This window comes from Zootoca vivipara, chromosome 16 (genome assembly GCF_965207765.1).
Source record: "Zootoca vivipara chromosome 16, rZooViv2.hap1.1, whole genome shotgun sequence".
In the NCBI taxonomy this organism is placed as follows: Eukaryota; Metazoa; Chordata; class Lepidosauria; order Squamata; family Lacertidae; genus Zootoca; species Zootoca vivipara.
The window spans coordinates 3,484,537-3,504,899 of NC_142599.1; the positions used below are offsets into that span (position 1 = coordinate 3,484,537).

General features: G+C 46.0%; 1 protein-coding gene across 4 annotated transcripts in view; it reads right to left on the minus strand.

The window, feature by feature from the left end:
- RFLNA (refilin A) overlaps positions 1-16,082 on the minus strand; it is a 35,949-nt gene extending 19,867 nt beyond the window's left edge. The window contains exons 1-3 of one of the 4 annotated variants that reach the window (XM_088659407.1): positions 15,651-16,082; positions 13,610-14,522; positions 11,842-12,227 (exon numbers count right to left, since the gene is read on the minus strand). In XM_088659407.1, coding sequence (XP_088515533.1) covers positions 11,842-12,057 — 216 coding nt within the window. In that variant the 5' untranslated portion in view covers positions 12,058-12,227; positions 13,610-14,522; positions 15,651-16,082. Of the gene's footprint in view, positions 1-11,841; positions 12,228-12,683; positions 12,795-13,609; positions 14,523-15,008; positions 15,595-15,650 lie in introns of those variants that run through there. The other 3 variants (XM_035097914.3, XM_088659408.1, XM_088659406.1) reach the window with 3 other exon arrangements.
- Between the last annotated feature and the right edge of the window lie 4,281 nt (positions 16,083-20,363).

Here is a 20,363-nt window from a genome sequence, read left to right on the forward strand (position 1 = left end):
TGCTTGCCTGCCTTCAACCCTAGTTACAAGCATGAGCAAGGAGTGGGGTGCACTGTTCTGCTTGTAACTGAGCATTTTAATTAATTAGGTGGGGTTAACTGGCAGAGTTCAGAATTTGAAGGACATCAAAATGGCCTTCCCTTCTAAGAATGAACCATAGTTCTAATTCACATTTTAATCAATGGTGCCAAGGTGTCTCCAAAGAGCTCTGTGCAGAAAGGCTGTAGCTCAGTGGTAGATCATCTGCTTTGCATGCAGAAGGTCCCAGGTTCAAAATCCCCGGCATCACCAGATAGGGCTGGGAGGGTATCTTGCTTGAAACCCTGGAGAGCTGTTGCCAATCTGTGTAGACAACACTGAGCTTGATGGGCCAATGGTCTGAATAAAGCAGCTTCCAATGTTCCTATGCTGACATTTGGATAATATACAAGTGTAATCCATTAGTCAACTAATAATTAGGGCTGTAACATTTCATTTTAACAGGAAGAAATGTTTTTTATTCCCTTTCATTAATTTTTAAAACTAATTTCTAGTTGTTGTGGAAAGGCAGTAGAGTTGCAAGCACTCTCTTGGGCCATCTTGCCTAAAATGCCTCAGAGGAAGGCATGGGTTGGCCATGAGCCAGGTGGGCAGGTGGGGTCAGCTATCTGTTGGTTGGGCCGGATGGCGAGGCAAGGGAGCAGGGGCTGGCAGGGACAAATTTGCCATTGATTCAGCTTACCTAATGGAAGAGTCGGCCTATTGTTTTCTTTTTACAAAGTTTATAAATCAATATCTCAGAAGACAGAATCAGGATTCAAGATGACCTTAGCAGATTGGAGAACTGGGCCCAAACTAACAAAATGAATTTTAGTAGGGACAAATGTAAGGTTCTGCAGGAATAAGCAGATTCATAAATATATGATGGAAGATACCTGGCTTGACATCTGTATATATGAAAAGGATATAGGAACATTAGTAGACCACAAGCTTAACAGGAATCAACAGTGTGATGCATCAGCACAAAACATACAGTTATACCTCATGTTACGTTTGCTTCACGTTGCGGCTTTTCAGGTTACGAACGCGGCAAACCGTTCGCCACATGCGCATGCGCAGAAGCAATCTGCTTTGCGCACTCGCAGTAGCAGCACTCTACTTACGGACCATTCGCACCCCGAAACAGATCACGTTCGTAAATAGAGGCACCACTGTATAGTGTCCCAATTAAGGGAAGCCATAGTACCGCTCTATACTGACTTGGTCAGACCTGGAGTCCTGTGTCCAGTTCTGGGCACCACAGGTGAAGATGGATATTGACCGGGTAGCATGTGTGCAAAGGAGGGCAAGCAAGATCATAGAATCATAGAACTGGTGAGTTGGAAGGGATCCTGAGGGTCATCTAGTCCACCCCCTGCTATGCGGGAATCTCAACTAAAGCATTCGTGGCAAATGGCCATCTGGATTTGCACACAGCCTGTTGATTAAGTGTTCTGATTAGAAGCCCCAATTATTCTGCTGGGAGAGGGGGAAAGCAGCAGGACAGGTGTTTTTTCCCTTCTGCATCTACTTATCTCTAGAAAAAAGAAAGAAATACTGAAAGCATAGGAGAAACCGGACAAGTTATTTGACCCTCTCAGCACAGCAAAGGAGTGGGAGGAAGCTGTAAAACGAAAAAATGCAACATAGCAAATTTTATTCACTAAGCAGACATCACCTGTTCTTGCTAAAAACAACCAACAACTGAGTTATGAACTGACAAAACTTGTGGGATGCAATACACTTGAAAGAATGCAGAAGAACACTGTGGTTTTTCCTTTCTTTATAAGCTGAATGGCAATTTTTAGGCTATCGAACCCATACGGCAAACACACACAGCATCCTCATGGCCTAACACACCTCAAAAAAATGTTTGCCCAATAACATGTCAGAAAACCTGGTGACAGAAATAATAAATGTAGACCCTCTCCTTGTGTGTGTATAGAGACCCTCTGAATACAGAGTTCAAGGGTCTGCAGCATAATTTCTCTCCTTCCTTCCTGCAGTTCACACAACATGAATTGGAAGTTAAGAATAAGTTCATGCTTGTAAACAGCCACTTGCCTGGTTACCTGGCGCAAGCAGATGTCCACCACAGGCAACTACATATGGGAAGCCCTAGAAACATTGGCTTCTGGTTTCTTTTACACCAGGATTTCTCAAACTTTCCCTCTGTGGACTACTTAATAATTGCACAGGCCACTTAATATACTTTTTCTGTAAGTTGTCAGGGGAAAAGGCTGGATGATGATGATGATGATAAATGTGTGTTGTAATAACTGTGGGCTTGCCTTTCTACTCTGATGGATGTGCTGTTCTTTATGAACAAAGTGTTCCACAACCTTCCAGCAAATAATCTGAATAGAGGTTGGAGGTCTCCATTTGAGAAACTCTGTTTTAGGCTAGGGCAGCTGGACTCACAATGATTCTTACTTGTTTAGACTTATTTGCAAGACTTCACAAACACCTGCAATGTTTGCCCATGGCTGTCCTAATCTGATGATTAAAAAGTCTTCCTAATGTTTCCCTTTACTCTCCCCCTCCTCAGCTTTTCTTTTCAATATACCTCCTGCTCATTCTCCTGCTGGTTTAGAAAGGCCAATAGAATCCCAAAATATCCCAATCTTCGTTTTTTGGCAGTCAAAAAATGAGACAAAGTGGTTGCAATGGGAAAACAGCAGCACTGCTGGCAATCAGCTGCAGCAGGAAATAACAGCTTTTCTTCTCCCTTGAATGCTAAGACTGGTAGCTTGCCTTTTAATCATGCTCTGGATTTTAACCAGCTGATCTTAAAGGAAAAAGGACATAGCACCCAGCCTAGACTACTCTAAAGGATGTCCTGGTGGTGGATGGTATGTTTTCAGAATTGGAGTCAGGCTAGTTTAGATGGGTTAAGAGAGAGAGGGAGAGGGAGAGAGGGAGATTTTTCTGAAGCAAAACTGCCACCAGCATTTTCAATAACCACAAACAGGCAAAGCCCCGAAATTCCAGCAACACAAGTGTTCTCCTGCTCCAGAGCTGTGCGTACTTCTGGCCAAAGAAAGTATCCAAAGCCGATGCCAAAGAATCCAAAATCCATGCCAAGGAAACACAAATGTGCCACTCAGAATAAATTATGGAAAGCCAAGCAAATTTTCGTAAAGTTACTTATAATGCATAGTATATTTTCACTGGGGATTTGCAGAATTTGACTCGTTTTTGGCAAGGCTGGCGGGAGGCACAAGAGGAGAATAAGGGCAGAAGATACACAGCTGTGCCAGGCACAGAAACTCCACCCTGACCCACTGGAAACCTGCCCAGAACCCTTCTAATTCCTGGCCACTTCAACCGTCTTCCTATTTTCATGCTTTTCTCTGCAACCGTGAGGGCCAGAAACTTTTTTTAAAAAATGAAGCCAAGATTCCAGCACTTCCCCAAGTTTCTTAAAATCAAAGAATGTAGAAGGGATGCTGGAAGGCAGCTAGCGCAGACCCCTGGCGAATCTGCAATGCATGATGCAGCTACAGCATCATATCATATGAAATGCTAGAGAGAGGCAGGTCCAATCACTGCTCCAATTCCTCCAGTGAACGAGAGCGCACCACCTTTCAGGGTCCTCTGTCCTGCTGCCAGACAGTTCTTACACATCAGGATGTTCTGATGTTTAGCCAAAATCTGCATTGTCATTTCTGTCCACCGATCCTAGTAACTACTGTCAACAAAAGAGAACAAGGCCACATCCACAACATACATTTTAAGCACTCTCATTCCACTTTAAACAGTCACAGCTTTCCCCCAAAGCATCCTGGGAACTATATATTGATATAGGTGCTAAGAGTTGTTAGGAGAGCCTCCCCACACAAAGCCACAATTTCTAGAGTACCTTGGGAAGACAGACTGATTTTTAAACCACTCTGGGAATTGTAGTGCTATATAGGGAATAGGGGTCTCCTTAGCAACTCTTGGCACCCTTAACAAGCTACAGTGCCCTGCATGCTTTGAGAGAAGCCATGACAGCTACCATAAGTTGGTACTTTTAACAGTAGTATAGGTATAGTTAAAGGTAAAGTTAAAGGTACCCCTGACTGTTAGGTCCAGTCGCGGACGACTCTGGGTTTGCACGCTCATCTCGCTTTATTGGCCGAGGGTGCCAACGTTTGTCCACAGACAGCTTCCGGGTCATGTGGCCAGCATGACTAAGCTGCTTCTGGGGAAACCAGAGCAGCGCACGGAAATGCCATTTATCTTCCCGCTGGAGCAGTACCTATTTATCTACTTGAACTTTGACATGCTTTCAAACTGTTAGATTGGCAGGAGCTGGGACCGAATAACGGGAGCTCACCCTGTCACGGGGATTCGAACCGCCAACCTTCCGATCGGCAAGCCCTAGGCTCAGTGGTTTAGACCACAGTGCCACCCGCTTTAACAGTGCTTTAACAGTGCTTTGAATGCAAGATGGGGCCCAAGTCTGTGCCATCATCTAAGAACATAAGGAAAGCCTGCTGGATCAGGCCAATGGCCAAACATCCTGTTCTCACAATGGTTGAACAAATGCCAGTGGGACACGTGCTAGCTGGACCCAAGTGCAACAGCGCTCTGCCCACCTATGATTCCTAGAAACAGGTATTCTGCACTTGGACAGTGTACTGATAAAGGCAATACACCAAGTCTTACTTCTCAACAACCCTTATTCATGTTTGGAACACAGAATCAGGAAAGACATAGGGAGCCATTGTTTCAATCTCACCACCATAATATAATTTCCTGTACTAATTAGTACCACATGTGCATCGTAATTTCAACGGTCCTGCATTATATGAATGGCCAGCTCAGCACATCGTATAGACAAACTAATCTAGTGGACCAATTCCCTGTGGCCAAATACCAGTGATCAATGATTTTTTTTAAAAAATCAAAAAAATCGGATTTTTTTGATTTAAATCGGATTTTTTTGATTTAAATCGATTTTTTTGATTTAAATTGGATTTTTTTAAATAAAATGCTTTTTGAGGAAAATATATTGCCACCCAAAGGTTATTCCATCATGAAATAAAGATTAGTTTTTTAATTATGTAGAATAAGGTTGTATATGTTTAATTTTTGGGGTAAATAAATTCCATTAATCCATTCACAATGTCATGCTCTTCCAGAGGTTTTTGTAAGATTATTGGGCAGTTTCTCTGCCTACAAGATATTATCACAGGTGCTTGGTTTACTTTTGCAGTTCTCAAAACTGAATTTGACTCTTCTTCCCAGCAAAAATGTTATAACATGAACAGAGTTGAGAAAAAGACCTTAATCCTATTGTTCTACAAACCTATGAATACAGAAACAACCCCTTCAGTACTAAGTTTCAAGAAGTTCAGTGAATAGAATAGAAACAATATTTTTCTGATTGTTTGGAGTGGACAGTATTTAAGTTTTTCATGTGTAGGCTGGGCTGACAGTCTAAGTTTCTTAAAATATATATATATTGTTTTTGTTTAGCCAAATTAGTTAACAAACATGGATGTTCGTTTAAGCAAATAACATATGCTGTAATGTTATTGTTTCAGTTGAATAAATCTATTTAAATTGTTATTATTAAGGTAATGATTATTTTTCTCCTTCCTAAGTACAACAGTAAAGTTGTCCAAATATGAATGATTAACCTATTAAACTGGGGATAAAAAACTAATATGAAAAGTTGTTATTCTAAAAATCTTCATCTACTTGCATATTAAAGTTATACCAGCAAGAATTAGTCTTTATGTAGAAAACTATGATTTAAATCAAGCCTTACTGACTAGTGATTTAAATCGTGATTTAAATCGTGATTTAAATCAGTTTGATTTAAATCAAATCCACCCTGCCAAATACTATAAAATAATTTTCTTTTGACCACTGAAGAAGATAAATTGGTTTGAAATGCATCTAGTCTCTGAAAAAAAAATGTCATCTTTTGGTCATAGATGGATTTTGATCAGACTTTGACCTGAATAGGCAAACCAATTTGTCATTGTATCATATTTGCAATTTTCTATTTTGACTATAAATTTATATTTTTACATTGGATTAAAGTTGCACGTCATTTTCCTATAGTATTTAGAAGCATTTCAAATTTTTCACTCTTATGTAACTTAAGTCTTTCACCACCACTTTCAGAAACATTTAAATTCTTCTCTATTCCCCAGGATTCTTCACAATGCAACTTTTATTCTTGGTAGTTGCTCTGAGGCATTTGCCCATATAAACATTGCAAGCACAAGTAAAATGCTATATTTGCTGTACAACTACAGCCTTTTAGATGGGCCCTGGAGGCTCATGGTGCCTTCGTGTCTATTTAATGTGCATTAATATACATTCTATAAGCATGGCGTGCAGTTTCCTCACACAATGGAGACTTGTATCATGCAAGCAAGAAATTGCTTCACTACCAGGAGCTGCTTTAGAAGTAAAATGATCCAAGAGTGTCCTATCAGACTCTAGAAGTGTCTGATATGTCATATAGCAGAGAAGTGTCAGAGAGAGGCATGGTTATGCCAAGCAGCCTGAAAAACTCAATGCGTCACTTGGAGAAGGTCCTGTTCAATTCTGGGCAGGAGTCTCACAGTCCCTGGGCTCTTAAATGTGGATCAAAATAACTGCAAACTGCAAGGCTATGTCTCTATAGTAAAGGGCACACATTGCATGCAGTTAGTGCCATATTCCATCCCCAGCATCTCTGGAAAAGGCTGGGAAGAAGCCCTGTCTGAAACCCCAAAGAGACGCTGCCAGCCAGCAGAGACCATATTGAGCTAAACGAACCAGTGCTGTGACTCAAAGCAGCTTCTTCTATTCATGGGGAAAACCTGCTGGAGGAAGCTATGGCATTCTAAAGGTTGCCTCCTCCTGAGTAAGCTTGCTCAGGCGTTGAGTTCTTATCAGAGGCCGTGGACCTGGATTCCCCACCTAAAGAGGTGAGAGCCTTTTTGGTGGTGGTGCCCTGACTGAAATGCCCTCCCCAATGAGGCTTTCTGGGTGCCTACGTTAAGATCCTTTTACCACCTGGGGAAGACCTTTTTTTTTTAAGAGCCGGGTTTTTTCTCCTTGGATTGCGTCTGATGGGTTTCAAACACCATTATGCTTCTTGTGCTGGATTTAAGCAGAAAATTGAGTGACTTTTATTTAATGTTTTCTTTTTTAAAATGCATGCTGTCTGAACTCTGCATGAACTACCTGCAGAACAACAGAGTGGCCTGATAAGCCAGATATGAAACAGCTGGGTCAAGACACAGCTGTTGGCCTGGAGACTCCAGAACTCCTCCTAACTCAGGAGGAAAGATGGGCTGGAGTCTTGCCTGAGCAGCAGGTAAGCTGGGAGAAACTGCTTGGAGGAGGCTGCAGTGGCTAGCAGGCAATGCTTAGCCATACCCTGGCTGGGAAGCTCGCTGGAAGAACCAGCAGGGCACATGGGGGGGGGGCAGCTGAGCTGCAGGCAATGCCCAGTTACCCCATAGGCACATTATGGCACCACCAGCAAAGTGGGGGCAGTCCACATCTTATTATTTCTCTTGTTTGTAAGAAAGGTTGCCAAAAGAATTTCAGAATACTGCCCCAAACTTTTCAATCAGGATCACCAGAGTGACAGAACTGTAATCATTCTTCCCTTTTCTCTTTATTGGGTCTTAAAATGAAGACTAGGAGCACTTCTTCTCTGCATTTAGAGAAACACAACTTCCTACAAACAAAAAATAAATAAAAATCCACATGCAATGTATATAGATGAATATAAAGAGAGCTCTTAACCATTGTGGCAGATGAAAGTGGCTATCCTTCATTTTGCAAGTTCTGTGCCATGAAGGTAGCCAAATTAAGGCTACAATCCTAAACATGATGACTGGAGCGTACGTCTCACTGATTTCAGGAGGATTTGCATGCTTAAGATTGCAAAATAAGATACATTCACTGTTAGGTGATAGTGGTGACCACAGAACCTACAGACCACCACCGGGCAAACCAAGTCACCTAATCTGCACCCCCTCGTCCTAGTTTTAAATAGCTAGTGCCACTTTGCAGACAGAGTAAAAGATAGGATATGTTCTGCAGTGGACCTTAGAATTCTGGCTTTACCTCCTTGGAGAGATCCTTCTGGCTCCTCCTCTTTTTGGTATTTAGATGGGTACCAAAGCCCCATGTGCTTCTGCAGGTGTTTGAGTTTTACTGTTTGTGTTGTTGAATTGGGACTTTTTAACCGATTTATTTCTGCTGATTCTAAATCTGTTGTGATAGTCTTCCTCTTGTTTTAACGGTGATATTGGAAGAGTGTCTGTTTTATGATGTAGTTTTTAAACCAGACTGTTAGCCACCCTGAATACAGCTCTCCTTTTTATAGCGAACTCAGCTGGTGACTGCCAACAGAGCTGCAGCAAAAACGGTGCTATTGAGAAACATGAGGGAGGAATCTGCACGCCCAAGAGAAACTCATGGTCTGCAAAAGTAGAAATAATATTTTACAGGGCAGTAACCTAAGCAGGTGAACGTACCCAACCCCTGCAAAAAAGACAGTCCGATGAGAGTGGGGTAAGCTCAGTGAACAAAGGACTATGTGCTAGTTTGGTGAAGATGGAGGGAGGAAAATGAAAAGGGGTTAAGAATGTAATGGAGCATTTTGGAAGAGGGTGTGGCTGACTGACTGGCACACTGAACAGGGTTCCTCTACGCTTCTACAACTTGTTGCAGATCCCATTTGCAAATGATAGAAAAACAGGGTACAGTATACGAATTACCTGAAAAAAAATCAAACGGCTGAGATCTGCCGTGCGCAAATGAGAGATAGCAACTGCTGCAAGAGATCCTGGGCTCCATTTTCACATGGGCTTACGCCAGCAGAAGCTGTTTCAAAACCCAAACAGTGGCGCCCTTGCCATGCCTATTTGCTGTCACCTGGCGTTGGGTGAGGAGAGACTTGTGGCAGCGGCAGCAGCCAAGAATAGAGCGTCCACTGGCACCCGCGGCTGAATTACCAGGCTCTCCAGAAGCAGGCACAGAAAATTGCTTCAGATTTTCTGCCCCGCAAGGCTTTTTCTTGCTTGGGCATGGATTCTGAGTCAGCATCCAAGGCTCGTTGGCTTGTGAGTCAAAGGCTGTTGCTCAGATTATAGCATCATTCACAAATGACCTACAATTAATGGTGGTTTGTTTTTTTAGAGGAGGTGAAGCTTAACTAGCCAGTGTTGTGTAGTAGTTAAGTGTTGCACTTGGGGGAGAGCAGGCTTCAAATCTCCAAATGGCCATGAAGCTCACTGGGTCTGATCTGGGGCCAGTCACTGCCTCTTGGCCTAAACTGCCTCGCAGGGTTGCTATGCGGATAAACTGGAGAACTGGGAGAAGAACCATGGTTTGTATTCAGCTAAGTGCTACCCACCATTAATCTGAATCTGTCTACTCTAGAGTAGGACTCATGCTGAACACAACCAACATCAGCTCCTTGGAGGGAAGATGTGGTATAAATGTAATGCTCTACTACAATATATTTTGGAAAGCTGCTCATGATTTGCTATACATTTGGACACTAAAGGTATGGTAACCAAATTTTGCATGATGGTCCCTGAGGACCAAGGAGCAGGTTTTGGTTTATGATTGGGTAATATCAGATGCCATTTTGAACCAAGATGGAGGACGGAACCTTTCAAAACTCCACTGGTTTTTTGGTTCCTCAGAATTCCCGAGCAAAGCTGGGTACGAAGCTGCTAGTAAATAAATAAAATAGAGAACTCATTCATTTAAATAAAGAACTACCTTGCATGAGAGATAAGGAGCTGCAAAAAGAAAAGAAAAGAAAAGAAAATCATACAAACAAGTCAGGGACTGGTTTGAAAACTTGATTATAAAGCTGCTTAGGTCCTGGGCTCTACCCGGGAGCTCCACATTAACTGACTTCGCCTTCCCAAAGAAACAATGAGCGAGAAATCAGCAGATAATAAGAAGTGACCAACAGCCACTGACATTTGTGTGTGTGTGGAAAGTGACATAGAATAAATAATATAAGATGACCCCAGATTCTAGTTTTATGAGAAAGGGAGAAAAATGCCTCTCCATCTGATTTCCCCAGGACTCTTTTTAAGTTCTTAGCCTCTCGAAACCTTCAAATGACACCACTTCCAGCTTTTTACCTCCATGACAATGAGGCCTAGCATCCTACTTTTTAAAAAGCTACTTGTTGACGCCACTGAAAATTCCATCCAATCTTTTTTTTAAAGCTGTAACAGTGCTCTAGATTCATTTCCAGCACCACCCTGATTCAGGATCACCATAGCCCGCTGGGAGTCAGCACCGCAGTACCTGCCCCTCTGTGGGATATTCAAGGCCCCACCATAAATGTTCAACTCCATTTGAAAATACCAGCATGTTTCTAGACGTTCTAGAAAGGTCTAGTGATTAGGTAGAATTCAGCCTCCATGCTTTTCTTCTATATATAGTGACTGCTCTGGTTTATGAGATTGCACCACACTTTCCAGCCCATCTCCACAACTAAGGGCCAGAAACCTGAAAACTATAAAATATAGATGCTCAGGAAGCAAATTTCCACATCCAACACCACACTATGCATATTTTATGAGTTCCTGTAGAATCATGCATAGGTAGCGCTTACCTGGTAGACTCAATTGAATGTATCTCCAACCAAGAACACAAAACAGGCATCTAATCCAGGGTTTCCCAAACTTGGGTCTCCAGCTGCTTTTGGACTACAATTCCCATCATCCCTGGTCTTGGTAGCTGAGCATGATGGAAGTTGTAATCCAAAAACAGCTGGAGACCCAAGTATGGGAAATACTGCTCTGGTCCTACATGCACTTACCTGGGAGTAAGTCCCACCAAATTCAATGGGACTTCTGAGTAACCATGCACTGTAGGTGTGCAACATCCCTTGGTCTGGAGGGAAAATACATTCCTGTTCCTAAAGCTGCCAAACTTATGCAAAATTAAATCAAACCTCTTCAGTTCATAGAAACGAGCAGCATCACATTTCTAGGTGCCTTGGCAACCAGGAAATTTCACCACACCCGCAACTCATCTCTGAAACTAATGAACTGCTCCTCTAATTTATTCCTTAGTAAACCAGCAAAACACTCCCTAAGATATTATCGGCTTCCAGAGTGATTAATTCTAGAAAACAAACTTCAACAGCTCATTATTCTTTGCTAGAGCAAAATAATCTACCTTTCCTTAAGAAGCTGGCAGCTCCGTCCATGCCACTTTCAGTAAATATGCAACACACACCAGTTCATATCCACTTGCCTGATCAGCTGCGGCGAGTATAAATCAAGTCTAGGTGACAATCCAAAGGAAAACATTTTTTTCTTCTGTTGGCCCGCTGGCAAACTAGAATACATGTTGGTAGGGTTTCCAGAAAAGCTCTTTTTACGGGTGAGAAACTTTTGTGGATTGATGAAGGAGCTCAGGTTACCTGTCTTACTTAGAGACCCCTCTGTCAATGTGTTAAGGCAGCAGGCTGTGGAATTGCACAGATCTCTTGGTCAGGCTTTGGGGGCTACAAAAGGACATCACTGCCCAAGCTTGAGATAAAGCATGCAGTGGGAAAGGCCATCGGCCAGCGACAGCACACATGCTCCGCATGCAGAACACCCCAGGTTCAATCTCTCGTGTCTCCAGGGACGGCTGGGAAAAAATCCCTGGCCTAGAGAGCCTCTGCCAGTCAATGTAAAGAGTGCTGAACTAGGTGGGCCAACGGTCTGACTCTGCATAAGGCAAGTTCTTATGCACACAGGGTGGAATTATTTCCAAAGAGGCCGCTCTCAGAAACACAGCAGGGCAATCACAGTAACACGCACTCAGACACCCAAGTGGCGAATGAATTCTTACCACGTTCCCCTCCTTGCCATCCTTGAGCCCATGTCCCTGGATACCTGTGGAAGAGCTGCTGCCCCCAGGTCTATTTTCAACGATGCCCGGAGACAGGGAGTAGAAAGGTGGGCTAGGGCTGGGGGGCAGCCCCGAATCCGGGCTATCCAGCAAACCTTCTCGGTTCTTCTCTTTCAAGCTGTCTTCCATTCCTTGCAACTGCAGGTGACCCACCATGACTGGGGTGGGGAAGTGAGGGCTGTGGCTGCCAAGCAGGGGGAAACCCACCACCTCCTTCTGCAGGGAGGCAAATGCACGTGGCACATGCACAGGGAGGGCCAGCCAGCCCCCTGTGCGCCTGTTGCCTTGGGTGACTCAGGGCTGGCTCCTGTGGCTCCGGCTGCCCCCTGTTGGAAGGAGAGAAAGTGGAAATGAACAGACCATTCCTCATCAACACAAAAAAACAAAAGTGGAGAAGAGAGGGCAGATCTCCAAGTACACCTGGGGAATAGCCGTCTTCCTTTTTGCCTGAGACCCAGGCGAGACATTGCCAGTTGGGCTAGCCCAGGTGTGGGGAACCTTTGGCCCTCCAGATATTGCTGAACTACAACTCTCATCATCCCTGGCCATTGGCCATGCCTGCTGGGACTGATGGAGGAGTTGTTGGCCTCTGTCTGTCTCCAGAGACAATGGAGTGTGCCTCCGGGGGTGAAGTCAAACCACTGCATTAGCAGCCCCAAAGTGACACAAGCCTGGGCAATGTGTGTGGAGGTCCTGGGCTGGCCAGATGACAAAAGATGCCCCACCCCCCAGCCTCACTCATGTGGTCCAAAGGAAAGCAGAACAAGACGTTTGACACCAACTTGGCTGAAGGAATTGCCGGAATGAGGCGTACAAGGCGCCATCCAACCGTAGGGACTCCACTCCAGATTTGTGTAGTTTGCTCCTTAGCCTTTTCTTCTTCTGAAGATATTCTGCAAGCCAGCAGAGGTTTAGGATCAGAGTGTTCCTCCTCCTAGATGGGCTCCCTTCCAGGTGGAAGAGCCCCATCTGCCCCTCGCTTCCCTCTATAGCACTGCAGAAACCACTTTCTTGACCACTGGACTCACTATTGGTCTTGTCTGCTAAATCAAGACCATATAAAGCATTTTTTAAAATTAAAAAGTGTTTCCTTTAAATGGCAGGTGCACACACAAAAACCAACCAAGTGGAAACCTATGCATGTTTTTGAGTAAACATACATCTTTGGGAGAAGTGGAGAGCTTGAAAGCTGGCTTTACGCTCTGAGTAAATTTCAGAAGTCCCAGTGAGTTCAGTGTGCCATATTCCTCGGTTATTGTGTTTAGGATTACAGCTATGGGAGTAAGCACCATCGAACTCAATGAGATTTAATTCTGAGCAGACTGCATTGTGCTTTGGGCTACAGTCCCATGCAAAGCTACTTGGCAGTGAGCCCCATTAAGTCAACTGGGACGTACTTCTAAGCAAACATGTAAGTAAATCTAATCTGCGCTGTAAATCTAACCGGTGTTGAATTAAGACAGGAGAGGCCAGATTCAAATCCCACTAAGCTATCAAGGTTACCAGGTGCCTTTGGGCCATTCATTATCTCTCAGCCTGACCAACCCACCTACCTCACAGAAGTGTAGAGCTGGAAGGAACCAAAAGGGCCACCCAATCCAAACCCCTGCAATCCCACGTGACTAAAGTGGATGGGGAAGAATCATGTACACCATTCTATATTCCTTGGATGAATGGTTGTATACAAAACAAAATAAGAATCCCATACCCCCAAATGACTTGCAGAGAGTAGAAGAGAGCAAAGGCCTGCCTGGTCCAGCATCCTGTTTTCCACAGAGACCAATCAGATACTTCCAGGAAGCCCATGGCCAGGGCAGGAGGGAAACAGCTCTCCCATTCTGGGTCCCAGCAAGCAGCTTTCAGGTGCAGGATGCCTCTGATAGCCTTAGCCTCCTCCATAGATCTTTCTAATCTCCTTCTAAAGCCATTTGAAGCTGGCTGCTCTCACCACATCTTGCAGCAGCAAGTTCCATAGATTATTACATATTTCCTACGGATTGTCCTCCCGACTCTCTTGCCCTTCAGCTTCAGTGGGTCTAGCATTAGGAGAAGGGGAGAAACACTTCTCTCAACTGTCTTTTCAAAAGGCCCACCTTTTAAAAGTGGCTTGCTGTACAGCACTGGGTGAGAGTAGTGCTGTCTGTTAAGAAGCAGAAGCCCAAATCCCTCTTGGGGGCATTGGAATAGTTCCACAGCACTTTGGACCCAAAAGACTCTATTCCAGTGCTCTGGGTCAAATCTAAGAGGAGCCCTGCTGGTTCAGGCCAACAGCCCGTCTAGTTCAGCATCCTGTTCTCACAGTGGTGATCTAGTTGCCTGTGGAAAACCCACAAGGAGGGTTCAGGCTTCCTGGGGTATTTGGAAGCATCGCTGCCTCCCACTGTGGAGGCAGAGCATGGCCATCATGGCTAGTAGCCATCAATAGCCCTCTCCTGTAGGAATCTGTCTAGTCCTCTGTCAAAGACAGAGACAGTCTTGAACTCTTCTTCATCTGCTCCCTCTGATCCTATGCTTTTTCAGAAGCAAACTCTTCTCCTTAAGATTTCAGGCTTAGAATAACGCCTTTTGTGGACAAGGGCTCCTCAAGGTTTTCCCTGCACCTGAGCTTAGTTAGGAATGTCCTTTAAAGGAAAAACAAACAAACAAACAAGGTCGCATTCATGAGCTTGTCCAATAGAGCAAAAACTAAGCAGTTCAGCAAACGGAAGTCTGGACAAATTAAACATCTGAACACTTGAGTCTTCTATGAAGTGAAATCAAGATAGGAGACTGTAAGTTCAGGGGAAGTTGGTGCATAGTTCTCAAGAGGGGGCCAAGCACATTTGTAGAGGGGTGGGGACAGTTTTCTTATTTAACTCTCCCCTCAAACTTTACTAGCCTTTTTTTCCCTTCATGAGCCTGGGAAGATCACGGATTACCCCCTTCCAAAAATGTATTCCCGCCCCCCACCTCTGTCCCCTACTGGAGTACAATATTTCCCAGTACAGGACGGGGCAGATTTTGGTGACGAAAGCCCTCATCGGACACAAAGAAACCCCCTGACGGAGAGGTGCAAAGGCCCTCTCCCAGGAGCCCAACGCCATCCGCCCGAACCCCTACACACCCACCACTCGCAAAGTTGCATTGGGGCGCATGGGTTTCTCCAGTCCCGCCACCAAAACCAGTCAGCCCCAGAAGCAGCGCTCAGGAACTCGGCAGAGCAGGGCGCGCAGGAAGGCACGCCGAGGGTCTCTTCGCCCGCGCGTTCGCCCAACTCCGCTCGGCGCAGAGCGCACGGGGCGGCCGCCGTGTGGCGGAGGCGGGAGGCGGCACGGGCTTTCCCCACTCGCTGCCACGGCGAAATCCCCCGAGCCACCCCGCGCGTCGCCCAAGAGGCCCCTTGGAAAACAAGGCGCCGCGCTTCTGTTGAGTTTCGAGGAGGGAGGGAAGGCGGCGGCGGCGGAGCAGGAGAGAGCGCCCAGCGAAAGGGGGTCTCTCTGGTGCCCCTTTCCTCAAAGCACAGCTTGGATTCTCCCCCCGCCGCCAACAAGCAAACAAAGAGCTCCGCGCCCGTCCCGTCCTTCGCAACCCCGGAACTCGAGCGTGGCCTCGCCGAGGAGCCGTAGCGGCCGTTTGGCCAGGCGGCAGGAGCGCGCTCCAAACGGATCTCGGCCCGAAAGGAAGGAGGCCGACGGAGGAGGAGGAGGAGGAAGAAGAGATCCAGGCGAGCGCCCCCCTCCCTCGCCCCAGCTCCAAACCCGGCCATTTACGTTGAAGCGAGCGAATTCCCCTGCCTTCCCCGCGACGAGGCGCCGCGTCTCTCCTCTGCTGGGCGCCGCCGACGCCGTGCCCGGCTGGCTCAAGGCAGGACTGAGCGCGCCGAGCGGGCGGAGAGAGTTATTCAACTGACGCGGCGGCGGCCGGAGCTGCTGCTGCTGCTGCCGCCTGGATTCGCTCCATCTCCAGCCACCAGGGAGAGCCTTGCCCGGCCCCCAAACAGACCCCTCCTACTCTCAAACTTCCACCGAGCCGCCGCGTTGCCTTGCTTGGCTCCCTGCGCGCGGCGAGCGCAGAGGGACTCGTTGGCAGGGGCGAGGGGGGCATAGCTGTCAAGTTCTCCCCCTTTTTTAAAGAGAAATTCTCTTATACTGAATAGGCTTCCTCGCGAGAAAAGGGAAAACGTGACACCTATGGAGGGGGCTCCCCCCCAAAAAAAACCCCACCCCTCTCTCTAGTCTACACACTTCCTCCAGTCTCCTCTCTCCAAACTGGCTTTTTCTACTGAAGAAATTGGGAGCAGGAGGCAATATGTTGAGAAATTAAAATATGATCGTTGACCATACTGTCTGGGACTGCTAGAAGTTTGTTGTCCAGCCTGTTTGTGCGTTTGTTTGTTTGTTTGTTTGTTGACAGGAGCAAGCCCACCTTAAATCACACCAAGCAAATTGGAGTTAACTATTAGCAAAATTCGTAAGGAAATCAGCCCTGAGTGCTCCCTGGAAGGACAGATCGTGAAGCTGAGGCTCCAATACTTTGGCCACCTCATGAGAAGAGAAGAATCCTTGGAAAAGGCCCTGATGTTGGGAAAGATTGAGGGCACTAGGAGAAGGGGACGTCAGAGGACAAGATGGTTGGACAGTGTTCTCGAAGCTACGAACATGAGTTTGACCAAACTGCAGGAGGCAGTGCAAGACAGGAGTGCCTGGCGTGCTATGGTCCATGGGGTCACAAAGAGTCGGACACGACTAAACGACTAAACAACAACAACATTAGCAAAATCAGGATCTGCACAGGAGTGTCAAGCCTAATGAGCACAGCTACTCATCTCTGGTCTGTCTTGTCCTCAAGAAGCATTTGCTGGGAGTGAAGGCCATCACTTTTCCTCCTCTCTAGGGTTTTCTGCAAGCAATTTGAGACTGCGCCTGCATGAGGCCGCCCTTTTCATGTCTCTTCTGGTTCTGGGAGACAAGTTGGGAGGGAAGCTGGTCACAGTAGGAGGGGGAGACCTCCTGGCTTCTTCAGCAGCCTGCCTCTTCTCTGCCTCTTTGCCTCCTTACTCTCCAGCCTCCGCTTCTGACTCTCTCTGGACTGCCCTCTGCCACAGACTCTCCCATCTCACTAAACCCTGTTGCCTCTTCAGCTTCCAACACCTCCTCCTCCCAGTCTGTTTCCTCATCTCCCTCTAACCACTCATTGTTGTCCCACCACCAATCCCCAGGCTATGAGTCTTCTTTTCTTGGGGGTTCCCCAGCTGGTTCCTCCCACCATTCCCCTGCGTCCAACCATTCCATGCCATTTATTATTATTTCTAACCCCCTCTTTCCTTCAAGGAGCTCAAGGTGCCAGATACATGGCTCCTTCCTGCTCCATGTTATCTTCACAACAACCCTGTGAGGTAGGCTTGGCTGAGACTGGGCGACTGGCCCAAGGTCACCCAGTGAGCTTCCTGGCTAGGGGGCAACCTGAACCCTGGTCTCCCAGGGTTCTGATGCTCTGTCCATTACACCACACCCAATTCCTTATCTCTTGTTTAAAATTTGGAGAAGAGAAGAGATCCTGTGTTGACATCCTGAAGAGCATCCATGGGGTTCATATTGGTATCAGCAGATGAGTATTACGTGTGTTGGAGTGAATATCTAAATGTGGATTAACAGAGAGAGGGATGAACTGTTATGGTTATGCTTATGTCAGGGGACTCTTTTGAGTATCTGATGAAAGCTACAGATTCTGCTCTACAGAAAAATGCACATAAACACATGCACAATATATTTGCATATAATTTACTTTATTATATTGAAAACATCTCTCTGTGTGTGCCAGGTTCTGACTCTCTCTGGACTGCCCTCTGCCACAGACTCTCCCATCTCACTAAACCCTGAAGCCCATACATGAACCTACTAGGGGTCCGTGGACCCCAGGCTAAGAACCCCTGGCCCATGTGCCTTGTGCATTTCAGTTGTATAAAACGGAATAAAATAGAAATGATTGGTGTCATTATTAAACAATTTTGGTAGTTTATAATGGATTGGTCTTTGTCCATGGAGTTTTCTTGGCAGAGATACTGGAGTGGCTTGCCAGTGGATCACATTTAGTCAAAACTCTCCACTATGACCTGTCCATCTTGGGTGGCCCTGCATGGCATAGCTCATAGCTTCTCTGAGTTATTCAAGCCCCTTCGACACAGCAAGGCAGTGATCCATCAAGGAGACAAGCTTCTAGAACTGAACATGGAATAACTGATTGGTTCAAAATGGGAGAGGAATATGACAAGGCTGTATATTGTATCCCTGCTTATTTAACTTATATGCAGAATTCATCATGCAAAAGGCTGGACTGGATGAATCCCAAGCCAGAATTAAGATTGCCGGAAGAAATATCAACAACCTCAGATATGCTGATGACACAACCTTGATGTCAGAAAGTGAGGAGGAATTAAAGAACCTTTTAATGAGGGTGAAAGAAGAGAGCGCAAAATATGGTCTGAAGCTCAACATAAAAAAAAACTAAGATCATGGCCACTGGTCCCATCACCTCCTGGCAAATAGAAGGGGAAGAAATGGAGGCAGTGAGAGATTTTACTTTCTTGGGTTCCATGATCACTCCAGATGGCGACAGCAGTCACGAAATTAAAAGACACCTGCTCCTTGGGAGAAAAGCGATGACAAACCTAGACAGCATCTTAAAAAGCAGAGACATCACCTTGCCGACAAAGGTCTGTATAGTTTAAGCTATGGTTTTCCCAGTAGTGATGTATGGAAGTGAGAGCTGGACCATAAAGAAGGCTGATCGCCGAAGAATTGATGCTTTTGAATTATGGTGCTGGAGGAGACTCTTGAGAGTCCCATGAACTGCCAGGAGATCAAACCTATCCATTCTGAAGGAAATCAGCCCTGTGTGCTCACTGGAAGGACAGATCCTGAAGCTGAGGCTCCAATACTTTGGCCACCTCATGAGAAGAGAAGACTCCCTGAAAAAGTCCCTGATGTTGGGAGAGACGGAGGGCACTAGGAGAAGGGGACGACAGAGGACGAGATGGTTGGACAGTGTTCTCGAAGCTATGAACATGAATGAGTCTGACCAAACTGTGGGAGGCAGTGGAAGACAGGAGTGAGTGCCTGGCGCGCTCTGGTCCATGGGGTCACGAAGAGTCGGACAAACGACTAAACAACAACAACAACAACAACAACAACAATGGATTGGTGCACAAATAGGATTATGATGTAATTTATATGGCTGTAGATTGACAGATTACAGTATGTATGTATGTATGTATGTATGTATGTATGTATGTATGTATGTATTTATTTATTTATTTATTTATTTATTTATTTATTTATTTATTGCATTTATATCCCACATTTTCCTCTCAGGTGCTCAAGGTGGTGGGCACATCTCTCCGCCCCCCCCATTTAATACCCACAACAATCCTGTGAAGTAGGTTAGGGCAGAGAGGCAGTGCTTGGTCCAAGATCACCCAGTGAGCTTCATGGCCAGGTCCTGGTCCGACACCCTCACCACTCACCGCACTGGTCATCAGTGGTGGCTGGCCCACCAACCGCAGCCTGTCTTCAGTCAGCCCTCACCTACCTGCCTGCCTGCCTTCCACCTTGGAAGCAGTCATGGGGTGGCCCTGTCTCTCGTTGGCTTTGGCGCCGTTTACTGTTGGTCTGCCTGCCTTCTGCAAAACGGGCACCAACCAGCCACCACTGGCAGATATAAACTTGCGTCAAAATTCCTACTGATTTTGCACCCAAGACTGCAGTGCTGGAATAGGGTAGGGGGCTTAATGAAACCCAGATGCGCCACTCCTGTCTCCTTCCAGTTTGGGCTAGATGAGCCCCCCCCCCGCCCCCACCGCCCATGAGAGGAAAATGGAGGCAGGGGATAAAGGTGCATTTAGTCAAAGGCCTTTTTAGTTAAAGAAGAGTTAGAGGTGGATATTTTAAACAAATAGATTTGCAACTGCAAGCCACCCAAAGCATTTGGGGTATGGCTGTTTGAATAAATAAATGATCGCTGAATGGGGGCAAATGACTCAGTGGGTCAGGTGTGACTTGAGCCCCTGCTGATCCTGGTCCAAGTTATTTAACTGCCTGTCCCAGATTTCACCTACGCACCCCCAAGGAACTTCAGTGGCCATTTCCTCTGCCGTTTAAAAGGGGCCAAGTTGCCAGTAAAAGTGCTCGATGTGCTCAATGACATTTATTGAAGTTCAGCTCAAAGCACAGGCCATGGTGCCCTCATCCTGCCCTCAGCTGAAACGAAGTGCCTTGTGCAAATTTCACTCGGGTGATTTGTATGCAGGGAATGTTGCCGAAAGGTTTGGCAGCTTTATAAATGAGAACGAGCCAGCAGGCAGCCCACACAATAACCCCAGTGAATTATTACAAATGACCCCACCCGCCGTGATTTTTAGTCCACTACTGTAGAGGGATTTGGGTTTGCATGCAGAATGCAACGATGGAGCAGGAAAAGTTCCCAAA